Source organism: Periplaneta americana, chromosome 8 (assembly GCF_040183065.1).
Source record: "Periplaneta americana isolate PAMFEO1 chromosome 8, P.americana_PAMFEO1_priV1, whole genome shotgun sequence".
Classification (NCBI taxonomy): domain Eukaryota; kingdom Metazoa; phylum Arthropoda; class Insecta; order Blattodea; family Blattidae; genus Periplaneta; species Periplaneta americana.
The window spans coordinates 121,370,971-121,387,042 of NC_091124.1; the positions used below are offsets into that span (position 1 = coordinate 121,370,971).

At 35.9% G+C, this 16,072-nt stretch overlaps 1 protein-coding gene across 3 annotated transcripts in view; it reads right to left on the reverse strand.

Annotated features, from left to right (window-relative positions):
• Nucleotides 1-16,072, reverse strand: part of LOC138705005 (inter-alpha-trypsin inhibitor heavy chain H4-like) — a 110,773-nt gene that overhangs the window by 76,090 nt on the left and 18,611 nt on the right. For all 3 annotated transcript variants that reach the window (XM_069833537.1, XM_069833536.1, XM_069833539.1), the window contains exon 3: nucleotides 2,073-2,183. In XM_069833537.1, the coding sequence (XP_069689638.1) occupies nucleotides 2,073-2,183 (111 nt within the window). The remainder of the gene's footprint in view (nucleotides 1-2,072; nucleotides 2,184-16,072) is intronic.

Below are 16,072 nucleotides of genomic sequence, written 5' to 3' on the forward strand. Positions count from 1 at the left end.
GTATGAACATGAAATCATTTATCATTCAACTGCATAAAAAGATAGAAACATCCATTTGCTGCATTGCATATTTTTATAATAAGATGTCTTACTTCAAACCAACACATTAATTACCTTTGTAATAAATTACGTAAAGTAATATATTATTTGTTTTATTGAGGAATTACTTGTCAATAAGTTCATTACGCACAATATATTTAACTTTATTTCAATCGGTAATTTTATTTATGGAATTATAGGAATTGACTTTCCATATCAAAAATTGTTTTTAGACTTTAATGTACTTAACATAAGACAAATTTATTATATTGTATTAATAAAATTCATACATGAAAATCTAAATAATTTTGAATTGTATTCTCATAGTTATGAAACAAAATGTATGAATTCTTTAAGATTGTTTGAACCAAAATGCAACACTGTTACAGTATTTAATCATAGTAGTAATTTAGGCCCAAGAATATATAACAAATTTATATTTAAATATCCTAATCTTGTCAATTCTAATAGTTCTAGTATTAAATTTAAAACGTTATGTATGGCTTTTATAACAATTAAATAATTGTAAATTAAAATTTATATATTATAATTGCATAGTAGACATAAGACAAATTGTATTGTATAATCATTAATTTAAATTCAGGAATCGCCTCTGAGCACGAGTTCTACTCTTTCATGGGCGAGCTAATGTTTTTTTCTGTATATATTACATTACTTACTTACTTGCTTTTACGGAACCCGGAGGTTCATTGCCGCCCTCACATAAGCCCGTCATTGGTCCCTATCCTGAGCAAGATGAATCCAGTCTCTACCATCATATCCCACCTCCCTCAAATCCATTTTAATATTATCTTCCCATCTACGTCTCGGCCTCCCCAAAGGTCTTTTCCCCTCTGGCCTCCCAAGTAACACACTATATGCATTTCTGGATTCGCCCATACGTGCTACATGCCCTGCCCATCTCAAACGTTATATTACAATTATTAGCAAAATAAATAAATAAATAAATAAATGGAGAACAAAAATTATAATTTGTGCGGTTCACGTAATATATGTAATCAATATAGTAAAAATTATTACAATCAAATGCCCATTTCGGTTTTCAAATTACGCATGGCGAGAAAGGAATTCCTGCTACAATTTGAGTCTTGTATAGAACATCAACAATTTTGTACAAAAATGTTACGTCTACTTTAACTAACTGTACAGAGAAATTTTTGTATGAACTCGGTGAACAAATTATTGTAGACAAATCGCAATTCGACAACCCGGTTCTCGACCAAGTCGCTTGCAAACTTCGGTTACGCAGCCAGCTTGCTGTCTTTGATAAGTTGTGTAGCACAAGCAATTCGACAAGCCACAAAGTATCGATGTAAAATATTACTAAATATAGTCAGTCAAAACGTCATTTACTCACCAAAATTAAGAACAGATGCTGTAACTGTCTGCAATTTACCTTTCTTGTGTCAAATATTTTGTAGCACCTGTTAAGAAGTGACGCATGACTTACTGCAGTTCCGTTCAGAAGTAGTTGCGATATATTCCCGGATGCTAATTTTCAGTTCTTCATGGATATGGGTATTAATTTTGTTCACTTCTCCTTTTAGAGTTTCCCAGAGATGAAAGTGAAATGAGTTGGGTCGAGGATCGAGAAGGCCATACATCCTGCTGACAATTATATCCTTGAATATTCTATGAAGTTAGTCCATAGAATGGTCGACTGGCTGTACTGTAGAAGAATCCTGTTGGAGAGGGAGCGTGTTTTTGTCTTTTCAAACAGGATTGTGCGACAACAGATAAAGCAGGCTATTCTACGGACGAACTACGAATGCCATGAAGTGTTTGAGGATAAAATTAGCAATAGGAATATATTATGGCTTTTGGATCCTATGATCTAACCTCTTGTAACTTTTATCATTTTATCACTGAGGAACTCTAAAGGAAAAAGTGCACAACAGTAATTCCTACAGCCTGGAAGAGCTGGAAAATAACATCTGGGAAAAACATCACCTCTATTCTTCAACGAAAACTACAGCAGATGATGCGTACTGAGTAAGTGATTGGTTGCTCACCTCGCCGCCACATGCGCCGCCGTTCTGCCCTCTCCTCGAGCTCTGGAATATTCTTGCTTGGCTGCTTCCTTCTCTTCCACGTGCGCTTTGTAAACGCGCCCATCATCCTCACTGTTACAACGTTATTGCATTATTGGTTAGATTAGTTTTATCAAATTCAAGACAAAGGATTCACATACAGACATAGTCTAGAATTTTTGGGCATATCAAAGAAACAGGTAAACAGGCCTATACACCAAACCTAAAGGATATTTTAAAGATTTACAGAGTATTTAATCAAGTCCAAAAAAATAATCCTGTGAATTTCTATCTCAAAATGTCATTTGTTTAACTACCGGCACTGTGAACCAAAATTTGCACAGTTAGAATTGTCCCTATACAGAGTGATTCAGAATGAATTAGCCATACGTTGAGGGGTGATAGTACGGACAATTCTTTTTTTAGTACATTATTTTAAGACGCTGTATCAATATCTCAGGTTATTTAGCGTCTGAATGAAGTGAAGGTGATAATGCCGGTGAAATGAGTCCGGGGTCCAACGCCGATAGTTACCCAGCATTTGCTAATATTGGGTTGAGGGAAAATCCCGGAAAAAATCTCAACCAGGTAACTTTCCCCAACCGGAATTCGAACCCGGGTCAGACGCGCTAGCCGTTACTCCACAGGTGTGGCCTGGACAATTCGAAAGAAAAAATATTATACTCGTATAAACACATGTTTTATACCCAATGGTTTTCGAGATACAACTATTTGAATAAAAGAGGCATGAGTCTCCGTCTCCATTATTGCTCACATTGATGTACGCGCAACCAAAACGACATTAAAATTTACTATTGAATTTGTCTGTTGGTTACTTGCACTGTATCTTGAGTTCCAACGAAATGTATTATCAGAATACTTGGAGGATGTTTCTTTGGCAACACGGGCTGATATGTAGCTACTTTCAACAACATGAGGGCCTCTGCAAATTCCAGCGATCCAGTGTCTCAATGAAACTTAGCGTCGGCGTTGGATCGGTCGTAATGATGTTATTTCCTGGCCATCGTGGTCACCGAACCTTACACCATAATATTATTGTTGACTAACGAGAGAAGTCTACATATGCGAAGTGAAATCAAGGGGAGTAACCCGAGTTTTAAATGCTTGCGATAACAATAAGGAATATCCTCAAATTAGCAACAAGGCATCCGGCTGCAGTGCATCTATGTTGACAATGGTGTTTTTAACATGTTATGTAAAAATAAATGGACAATTAAATAGAGGATATAAGTAACAATATTATAATTTATACTATCACCTGCACTGTTTCCATTCCTCATGGTTTCGATTGGTTTTCTTCAAAATCGTTAAGAATAAGACATCTGTATACAGGGTAGAAGTGAAATAACCCTGCAGATTGGAAGGGACTATAGAGTACACTTTAAATGAATAGAAAATCAATATTACGTTTTGTGATTAAATGCACGATTAATTAGAAAATTAAGATAGAAGTTTCAACAGTATAGCAACATCGCCCCAAACACACTGTTCTTTCTTCTTGTAATACAGATGTAAGAGGTCAACGAATTTAGATCTGTCTCCTAGGTGAACCTCTCCCTCTTTGACCATAACGTTACAATCTGTTCGCATCGTTCAGTGGTTTGAAATTAGTGATTTTAAAATTAAATTTACGTGAAAATCGTCCACACTATGTTCACGCCAGAAGAGTAAATGATTAGATTTTCTATCGATATGAATAAAAATCATAATTCTATTCGGAACAGTTATCGAATAGGAGGGTATTAAACATCTGAAAAAAAACATTTTGTTTCTGAGAAGGCTATTTTACACTTTTTTGTTACATACAACATGATATATTCGTTCTGAAAATTTGCAGGGTAATTTCATTCCCACTCTATATATCTTCTGTGGACCTCTGGAAAAAGAACTAAGGAAGATACTAGTGAAGTGCTATGTGTGGAGTCTGGCATTACGACGAAGTGTAGAGAAGCAAATAGAAGCATTTTAAATGTGGATATGGAGTAGAATGAAATGTGTGAAGTGGATAGACTGAATAAGAAATGAAACTGTGTTGGAAAAAGCGGGTGAAAAAAGAATGATGCTGAAACTGATAAAAGATAAATTGGTTGGATCACTGACTGAGAAGAAACTGCCTACTGAAGGATGCACTATAAGGAATGCTGAACGGGAGAAGAGTTAGGAGTAGAAGAAGATATCAGATGATAGACGACATTAAGATATATGGTTCATATGAGGAAACAAAGACGAAGGTAGAAAATAGGAAAGATTGGAGAAAGCAGGGTTTGCAGTGAAAGACCTGCCCTTGGGCAGAACATTATATGAATGAATGAATATGGCATAATGACTTTCCTTTAGAATCACACATACTATCACCCTCAAAGTATAGTTATTCGCTCCTGAATCATCTTGTATAGCACACGTGGCTTTGATTGTGTAAAAATACATTTGTATTTATTACTTAATGATACTTATTGAATAATTGATTATTATTTAACAATTCTTAATAATATAAATAACAACTCAGTATTTCTATACTAAAGTTGAAAAGAACAGACGTCTATTCAATTAAATTAAACCATGCTAATATTGGAATTTCACTAACTACAGCACTGTGACATCATTAATGATTACAGTGAAAAATAAGAAAAAAAACATAAAAGATCTGCAAGAATTTTAAAAATATAATTGAGGCGTTTAGTTGCAAAATCAGATACATCACTAAAACATAATTTTTTCAGTATGAAGGAAAAACGTTTGCAAGGAACCAAGGATTTGCAACCAATAAGTTACTATTCTTTCATCATACAATCTATGTGATGTATCTGGATTTGGAGCATAACAGTGCTATAGCAGTTGTAGAAACATATGAAGATATGAAATATAACATTAACTCATTTTCGAAAAAAAAAGAAAAAAAGTGACGTATCTGATTTTGCAACTACACGCCTCAATTGTTTTCATTATAAGGAACATAAGCATAGGATGTTCAATCAAATCAGTTAAACATTACCACTCTACAATATTATTAGTTTTATTACTAACAATATGACTAATTATTACTTAAACACTTTCTACCCAAATATATTTAGCAACAAAAAAGTTTGAGACGTAAACTATCAACCTACATCAGTCCACAACGAAAATGTGAAATGAAATTAAATGGTTCATTGAACACACAACTTTCTTATAATAATCCTTAAGAACAATTATTATGTACGCAGTATTTTGCACATATATAAAAACTAAATAGCCTATAAACATTTACATAGAGATAATAAATTTTACAGGAGAAAAAGTTCGTCCAAAGGGCTGGACTCTGGAAGAATACCCAAAACGCTCATTGCATTTCCGCGTTGAATAGCAATACTTAAGCGTTGACGCAAATAAGTAGTGCAATGGCGATCACCAGTAATGGAGATCAAAATTTGGCCGATTTGAGATACCAAAACTTTAGCGTCATGACTCCAAGGACCGAAGGTCTCCACAGCAAATGGGACAAAGATATAATTGTCTAAAAGATGAGCATATTTATTGATTTTCTTCTTCATGGCTAATTCAGCAGCAGATGCTGCGCGTCTGGAGGTATTCGGTAAGTGAGATTTGAGCTAGAGTATCAACGCAAGTGGAGTCCCAAATTAAAGATTTTCCTCTAGACCATGGAATTAAGGTGAGACCATCGGGTCTTTTACCATCTGCGCGACTAATACCTGGTGGTTCCAAAAGAGACGGGATGCCACAAAAAGTCAGAGATCTTTTAATTATATCATTGAGTGATGTATGTCTGGGAATGCGACCCTTGCTCCTCGCACAGCTGAGTGCATGATGGCCGTAAATATCGGCAATTCCTCCGCAAATACATTGGTGTGGCTGGCAGAGTTTACAACCAAGGCGTAAAGCCATTGCGATTTTAAAGGATGTACTATTAGGGTGCCGATGTGAGGAGAAGGTAATAGTAGTTGATTTTCACATAAATTAATACTTTACCGGGTTGATTATGAAGTCGATGTAAAAAATATATTTTCCATCATGAAAATAACCATAACAGAAGTCATCAATGCAATATCAAATAAATTAAGTTCCAAACTGGAATCGACGAAAGAGATGGTCTTGAAAAAATAATATACTTACATTCTTTATGTAAAGAACACAATATAATATAGTCTGCAGTACGAGTATATACTGTTTCGGTGTTCAACAAATTACAGAACCTTAAAATCTCACTATTCTTGCTACAGATACAGTATTCAACTCTCTTATAAAGGAAAATGTAAGTTCAACATTGAATTTATATTCTTAGATATCCATGGAACAAAACCATAATATTATATATACGAGGGTGGACCCAAAAGTAAACGGAACCGGACGGTTGCGCGCGCATGCTTTGTAGTTACGAATTGTGCTGTGAGGTGATGTTAGTTTGGGGTCTCCCGCGACCGTTAGTGAGCTGGCGTCAGTCTGAGTTAAGTGATTTGTTTGTAGTGCTGTGTTGTTTGCGTTCCTGTTTCAACCGTTTGGCGATTAGCGAGATGGCTGAACGAAATTTTGTTTTCTGTTAGGAAAAACTGCAGCCGAGACCGTTGGGATACTTCGGCAAGCCTTTAATGATGATGCTTTGGGGAAATCACAGGTCTACTAGTGGTTTCCCGTTTCAAATCTGGTGACTTGTCAACTGAAGTCATGCCACATCCTCGGCTTCCTTCGACAGGAAGAAATGACGAAAACATTGCCAAAATCAAACGTACAATTGATGAAGATCGTCCAAAGACCATTGACGAAGTTTCTGAGCAAACGAACCTGTCATGGAGCACGGTCCAGCGAATTTTGACCGAAGATTTGCACATGAGACCGGTGTCTGCAAAATTTGTTCCTCGCTTGCTCACAGATGACCAAAGAGAAAACCGCGTGAGAGTTTGCCATGACTTGAAGAGTGAAGTGCAGAACGATCCAAATTTTCTTAACAGAACTGTGACTGGGGATGAGTCTTGGTGCTATGGGTACGATCCAGAATCAAAGCAAGCACCGAGCCAGTGGAAAACTCCAAATTCATCACGACCCAAGAAAGCACGTCAAGTGCGATCCAATGTGAAAACAATGTTGATTTGTTTTTTGATGTGAATGGCGTTGTCCACAGAGAGTTCGTTCCGCGAGGACAAACAGTGAACCAACATTTCTATTTGGATGTGTTACGAAGATTACGAGAGAGTGTGCGACGAAAACGGCCCGAAGTGTGGAGAAATGGGAATTGGTTGTTTCATCACGACAATGCTCCAGCCCACATAGCTCTGACGGTCCGACAGTTTTTGACAAACAACAACATGGTGCTTCCTCACCCACCCTACTCACCAGATCTGGCTTCGTCGGCCATTTTTTTGTTTCCACGGATGAAGAAATACCTGAAAGGAAAGCGATTCAGTGATGTGGATGACGTCAAAGAAAAGACGCTAACGGCTTTGAACAGTATCCTGCCTCAAGAGTTCCAGCACTGTTTCCAGCATTGGCAAAAGCGTTGAGACAAGTGCATTAATGCACATGGACAATATAAAAATGCAAAAAAAAAAAAAACATTCCGGTAATTTTTGGGTCCCCCCCTCGTATATATATATATATATATATATATATATATATATATATATATATATATAACAATGACGTATAACAATTCAACTAAAAATGATGTTTAGCTATTCACGAGACATTATTCTAAGTATAGGTCTATATTTATTAAAATGTCAATTCATTATTTTGAGAGAAAATATTCTTGACCAAGACTACATAACATTGTCGACTTGTGAACTTTAACCATGAGAGGCCTGAGTGATTAAAAGTATTACAGTATCAAATAGAAACAGTGGTAGCACGCGCTTACATTAACTTACGGAATTCGACGATTCTTCTCACAGAACTTGTCAATACGGTAAAATATTTGTAGAACTCAGAAATTTACATCATCACTTTCTCAATATTGACAGAATTCCGAATTCAAAATGTAGTCTGTCCTCTTCCTCATGCCATTCCACGATTTTTAACCATAGGCTGAGAAACACCTCCAAGATTCCAAGCCAAATAAAACTCGATTAAAAACTTTACCATCATGAAATTCTTTGCTTTCGTAAAACATTCGCAGTTATGTTTTCAGCACGTCCTTTTCAATCATTGGGAAGGCTGCAGGCTACAGAATTTTCCGATATCATTAAGTGTAGCATCTTCCCACCGTCTTCATATTTTTCTCTCACAAATACTGCAACTTTGCACCAGATAAATGTGATGTGGGTCAACCAAATGCTCATTCACGATGTTCTTAGATCCCGCTACTAAGTTTTCCCTATTAGGCCACTCTCTCCTACTCCAATGCTGATCACACATGATTCACACATAAAGCAAGGCATCTTGGTGTACCCTGTTTCCTGATCGAGGATGCCGATCACTTCAAAGTCACCATATACAAGTCATTAGTGTTCTTCATACTTCACATTTTGAAGGAGTACTTTCATAGTACTATACGTATTTTTTAAGTGTGCAGAATACGCAATTGGAATTGATGCTAGCTAATTTTCAATATGTAGTAATACGGTTTCATACTCCGCTTCGAGGAATATATAAACAACCTCCATTGCTTACTGCCATACGTTTCAACTCTCATTTTTTTAACAGTCCGGCGATGTCTTTGCAGAACACGATTAAACCGTCTTCAACAAAAAATTCCCTAAAGTCTTTATCTCGATTTCTGTAGATTGAATATGATGTACCATGTGCAAGTAAATCATTTTCACTGAGACGTGAGCTGCGTCTTTCGAGAGTCCCAAGTCTTTCACCAAATTATCAGGTTCTGTTTGAGTAAGAGGTGTTGGGTTACTATCAGTACCACCCACGGAATAGTCACATTCACAACTTTCATTACTTACCTACCTCTGGTTCAGAGACTTCAAATATATCCATTGACGTTGGTGGAGGGGGGATAGGGAGTCCTGGACCATAAGGGACAAGTCTAATCGCCGAATCTACTCGTAAGATAAAAGATTTTGTTCATGTTTCTTTTGTTGAATCCCGCTACTTTCGTCGCTACTACTACTTTGAATCCCGTTGAACCCCGCTACTTTCGACGTAACAATCATAAAAATTGGTTCTCCTGATCACGCCATACCATGGGAATAGGAAAATTCAAACACTTCATTTTACCTTCACGCCACTTCCTTAATTGCTTCATGCATGTATGTATGTTGGAGCAAATGACTTGTCCTCATCTCCGAGCTTTATGCCAAAATAAGCAAAATATGCTTTCCGAACACATTCCGATATTTGTCGGCGTCTTGTATTTATCACATAAATTCCACATATGTAACAGAATGTATCAGGGCCATTAACACACTGCCTTCCTGACATTTTACTAACACCATTTCGATGAAATAACCCACTGACAACAAATCGCGCAAGCACCTTCTTCCAGTCCTCGTACGCACTAAATTGTGGTAAATAGTCCGCAGTAGGTTAGGAGGAGGGGTAGTTGTGCAGAGAAAACTGAAGGTGATGGAAAAAAACTGTTGTCATTTTCATATTCAGGGGTGCTAAATTCGTAAAGAACAGCACTTACTTTCCAAACCTAGAACCCATGTTGATCTGTGTTGCTGTTCTGATGCCAGAAGCAAGTTACTCCTGATGTTCTGTACTACAAATTGAAAGAGTTTTGATAGCTTGCTGTATTTTCAGAACATCAGATATGGAGTATTCATATGTGGCATGTGTGTAACTGAAAAACCAATGTTGGAATGTGCTGTAATTTAACATTTAACGAATGTGGCATGTGGTTATGAAATTCAATTTCTGTTTCCTGGACTGAACACTTTCAAACTATTCCTGTTTCTATAGAAAGATTGGACTGATCTGGCAATATAACACCACATATTTTCTAATGCCTTTGATATTCATGTTTCGCAGATTCTTGTAAGGTAGTTGTCTTATCGGGATAATTCGAAAAAAAAATCAGAAATCCTGGTAGAAAAAAAGGGCTCACGCAGTTGAAATTTGAGATGAGACCTATTCCATCAATCGGTAAGCTGACGAGCGTAACAATAAATAATATAATGTGCATTTTTATACAACTCTTGAATTTTTACGTTAACTCCACGTAAATGAACCCTAAAGCAGCAGCTTCATCATACGTAGGCCTATGTGTAGGGCACTCTTCTTTCGCATCAACGATAAAAGCTACAAGAAATGTATTAGAGTGATTTTGTGCTATTTTTACGAAATTCATGATTGTAGATAAAACATACAAGGATTTTATTTTCTATAATTATAAACATAAGCTTTATTTCTCGATAAATATATAATCATAGCGATATTGATGATTGAAAAAGCGAATTTAATTAATTTATTTTAATTTTAATTTAAATGTATGAAGAACGCAAAATAAGAAAAAAAATTTCAAGGCAAATATTTTCCCACTTGAAAAAACTGGTCAGTATTCTTTGAAATTCCTTAGCCCTTGGCCGCGTGGCAAAAGAAGGGCTGGTGAGGTGGTAGATATAGATTCTTGGAATTACTCCAAATCCGTTGTTGGTTCTAATGTCATTCTATCAGTTATATTCCTGTATTAGTTGTGAAGATGGGTCGGAAATGACAGTCATTGTACATAGCAGAGCTAAATAATTTGTTAATGAAAGTTTATATGTTTCAGAATGTGATATTTTGATGTGTAAGTTTTGTGATGAGCCTATCGAGTGGGAGAAAAGAGTTACAATATTAAAATATTGTGTTAAAAACAAGGGGCATTTAAAGCGTAAATTAAACACGTTATCACCAAAACGTCAGGCTTCGTTTAGGACCCAAAATAAAGCTAACATGAAAGAGTAGAATTTCTTCAAGATGAAAGTAAATTTTTTTCTAAGCCAACATCTCAACACAGAAGGTAGATGACCCTGCTGTATGTGAATGATTTCGAAAATATATTGCAGATATGAATAATAACTATGAAATCATATAATTTAGTATCGCATTTAATATTGATCATAATAGGATCATTAACACCCGTTTTCGTGGATTTAATTTTTATTTTTGCTCGAAATGTTGGTATCCGGAGACATTCTTAGAGCCAACTAAGGAAGAAATACATTCCACGTTGCACCGTCGAAATACGAGCCAGTATAAAATAGTCCTTGAAAGAAAAGAAAGATGTAGCACTGATATGTGACGAAACTACTGACTCGTCAGGCCGCTGTGTTTTCGCAATGTTGGTTAATACTCAAGATGTGATATCTGAACAGGAAATCTTTATATCAGAATGTGCATTTTCAGATGCCTCGAACAATTAAACGTGTTCTCAATCAATTCTCAGTACTTCACATTACTCTGATATTGAACAAGAAAATGTCAAATACAGTACACTGTTAGCAATTTCGTTACACTAGCTGTGAAGTGTATCGATGTTGACGATGGCATTTTTTAACATGTTTTGTAAAGAGAAATGGACAATTAAACAGAAGATATTGGTAACAATATTATAATTTATACTATCACCTGCACTGTTTCCATTCCTCATGGTTTCGATTCGTTTTCTCCAAAATCTTTGAGATTAAGGCATGTGTATACAGGGTAGAAGTGAAATAACCTTACAACTGAAATGGACTATAGAGTACACTTAAATGAATAGAAAACCTATAATACGTTTTGTGATTCAATGCACGATTAATTAGAAAATTAAGATAGAAGTTTCAGCAGTCAGCAACATCACCCCAAACACACTGTTCTTTCTTCTCGTAATACAGATGTAAAAGATCAACGAACTCAGGTCTGTGTCCTAAGTGAACCTTTCCCTCTCTGACTATAATGTTGCAATCTGTAAGCATCCTTCAGTGGTTTGAAATTAATGGTTTTAAAATGAAATTTACACGAAAACCGTCCACGCTATGGAAATACGCCAGACGAGTAAATGATTCATTATTAGATCTTCTATCGAATGGATAAAAATCACGATTCTAACCGCAATAGGTATCGAATAAGAGGGTATTAAACGTCTGGGAGAGAAAAATATATTATTTTTTCTGAGAAAATTATTTTAAACTTTTTTGTTACATATAACATGAGCTATTAGGTCTGAAAATCTGCACTTTCACCCTGTATATATGCATTCAGCGCGGCGGATGTTACGATTGTTGAGACTGAGGATAGAAGTATGTTTCATCCCAACCACACCCCAAGTCAGAAAAATACAGCATGTTTCAGAATTCAACCGAAGAAATTTGAGGCGTTATGAAGGGATCCTAGGTAAGTATTTTGAATTAGGAAACTAGGGTTCTGAGAGTTCAAACTTGCACGCAATAGCGTAAAATACTTTTTGGGCTAGTACGATACCCGCATGTGGCATAGCGGTACATTTAGAAATGCATCGCTTACAATAGCTATTTCTCTTTGGTACAATCGGTAAACACTGTAGATGGTTTCTGTCAGAGGATGAGGTAGAACGTTCAAGCTTCAGCACGTACTTCTTTTAACTTAAGGTATGTAACTTTAAACTTATGCATCTTGATTGCACAACTTTTAACACTGTATCACTTCGAAATATGTATGATAAGACTTTCTTGTGTTAAATTCTAACGTACCTTGTTTACATGTTTCGACCTATTATGGGTCATCTTCAGAACTGGTCGTTGCTGGTCTTGGCGACTCTTGTTTTGTTTCCTGTGAGGGTGTGTTCGTGTGGTGTAAAGTGGAGTCAAAGAGTGTGTGTGTTCTGAAATTGAGTTGTGTGTTGAGAATTTCATTGGGGTGTGAAATATACAGACACACAAAAAAACACCCCAACGAAATTCTCAACACACAACTCAATTTCAGAACACACATACTCTTAGATTCCACTTTACACCACACGAACACACCTTCGCAGGAAACAAAACAAGAGGCGCCAAGACCAGCAACGACCAGTTCTGAAGGTGACCCATAATAGGTCTAAACGTGTAAACAAGTTACGTTAAAATTTAACACAAGAAAGTCTTATCATACATATTCCGAATTTAAACTTATATTGTAACATTAAAAAGACAGCCACAGTTATTTTGTAACATACGTAATAATGACAATAATTGTTTAAAAGTTCGAAGAAATTATGAAGTTTGAGGAATGCATCTCCATTATTCTGGACAATTTATGAATTTCATACAACTTACACATTAAAATGGGACAAAAATGCATGAAAATAATAACTTGGAATAAAAATAGGTCATGAACTTGCCACCTTGCAACCAAAGACAATCACGTTTCTAACAAATACCAGTACCTAATTGAGCCCCGTCCTCTGATTGAGGTTCTGCTCATATGCACTTCTATTATCAGGCAGTACATCTCACTTGACGGTATGTGTCAGAGGAAGAACAATTGTTTGTATGCATCTGAAGTCTGACTAGTGTAATATGTAGCTAGTGGGCGATGTATACAATGGAGGGGGAAGGGAACTGACCACCCTACCTCATCTCCTGGCCTAGTTGCCTCATAAGTGGTGTCTTCTAGGTATTACTTGTGGGGTTCAGACCTGTCTTCGGACAGTTGACTAAACAACAACAACAATTGAGCTCCATAAGAGTCCAATGCGATAGACTTGATCTCAAGTGAACTGTACTGAACCAATGGCTAGTATACTCTAGCGGAAAGCATAATAAATAAATACCACAATATGCATGTCGCTGGTTCAGAAAAGAAAGAATTCACAGTTTTCATCAATAAATAAGTGTTATTGGGATTTAAAAAAAACTCGAACTGAGGTCTCACGCGTTACCCTACTACACAACAACATTTAAAACAGGTACAATAATAACTATAATGAATGAAGACGAAACAGAAAGCAGGTGCAGTAGCGGGCTGCATTATTATTTGCAGGAAATTTTACAGATTTTATAAAAGCTAAATTTTGAAAAAGGCGGTTGGTCAGCTCTTAACAGTTGAGCTTCATTCAATCCCGAATAATGTCCAAAACCATCCCATGCCATTCCATATCCTTATTTCATTTTAATATTACATTAAGAGTATCAAATACAAACAAATTTAACAACTGATAACTCAGATATTGGGTTTCCTATCTCAAAATGCTTGTCTATAACCAGATAAATGCCTTTGGTTGGATTCTGAAACATCCTATACACCTATAACAACCTTAACTAGAATAACAATCCTTACCACATTATGCCCTAGGGGTCGACTGGGCCATATTTTTATTATAATGACTATATAGCCAATTAGCTAGTCTTCTAAATTGAGGCAATTCATCCTGTCTCTAATTTTCCATATTTTTCATAATGCGCTGAAACATATGTCGGTATGAGCCCTAAAATAAGTGGGCCACGGACCTATATATTCCCCGTCATAAGATTCGGATTTTCCAAATTAAAGCATTCACAAATCGATGTCTTGGCTTTCGCGAGTCTCCATGGGTAGTTCTATGAGTAGGCAACCTACTAGAACTTCGCTCGCTGGAACAAGAGTTCGATTTCTTTATCAAACAAGAAAACCAAAGTACGCCCCTCGTCACTAGCTTCGTACCGACTAACATATTAGACAAGTTTTTCCTGCTGCTGTTGAGCCCAAAGACGTTATATAGTAGGGTAAATTAGGGTCTGTTGGATAGTCGGGCATGGCTGCTTCCGTCATTGACTTCTAGCAGAATGTGGTGCCCACAAGTGGCGAGGTAACACGTTAAAGTACAGAGTGTCCAACATGCCCGACTGTCCAACAGATCCTAATTTACCCTATACTAGACTCACACGGAGCGCTGGTATTCTGTCAAAAATTGAAACTAATCTGCGCATGTTTACGCCGCCATGTTACTATTAGAAACAGTGGCGGTAAACACTGTGAAAGTGATGTGAATTGATGTGATAATAGTAGGAATTTTTATGAAGGCCTATTATAATATATTCCATGTTAATATGTTAATCTGTAAGTCATCGTCAGGCAGCATTACCTAAAACCATCCTTTTCAGAATTAAGAGGTAGGCCTATGTTTTTATCTTTTCATATTGGATTGCAGTGCTTATTGAAAGTTAGTTTTTTTAGTGTCTGTATTGTCATTTGCACATCAATTTGTTTTGCAGGCATTCCCAATATTATCTTTCATTGGGGTTATAAATGTAAATAGTTACCTATGTGATGACCTATTACAATATCTTCCATTTAAAGTGTAAATCTGTAAGTCATCATTAGGCAGCATCGTTTCAAGAATCAGGAGATATGTTTGCTTTTCAAATTGGGTTGAAGTGCTTATTTAAAATTATTTTATATTTGTTAGTTGTCTATGTTGTCATTTGCACAGCAATTTTTGTTGTTTTTTTGTTTGGAGATATTCCTACTGTATTATTTTTCACTAGGAGTTATAAATGTATATAGTTCACCTATAAATAACCCTTTTATATTTTGCTGGATATATCTTATTAAAAAAACCAAGGAATACCATCTTATTGACATTACGTATGTGCATAAAAATTATGTACCATTACTCCACAAGCAATGATAATAATATATGTATTAAAAATAACAATACAGTATGTAAAGAAATCTACTCATGAAAAATATGTTGTTTTTTTTTTTCATTTTGCATAAGGTGATTATGTTTAGTTCTTAGGTCTTCATGTTACCTATTGTTTGCAATGTATTAGGTACCGGTACTTTTTATAATTGATAGCATTCCCTTCAATAATTGAAGAATGAATTCAATGTAATTTGGCTACCTTTACGCATTATATTTTGCCAGATTACTTACGTCCTATGGTCTAGAAGTACCTACCGGTAATATAATTTTCGATTCTCTAAAAGTTAACAACAGGTCTATACCGATTATCACATATTAATTTCACTTAAGAATTTGATTATAATAAGAACTTGTGTAATCAAGGTGCATATATTTATGTCTTGTGATCTAAGAGTAATGTATGTTAATATAATTTTAGATTCTCTAAAACCCAACAATATGCTGATTATCGTAAAATTATACATTCTAT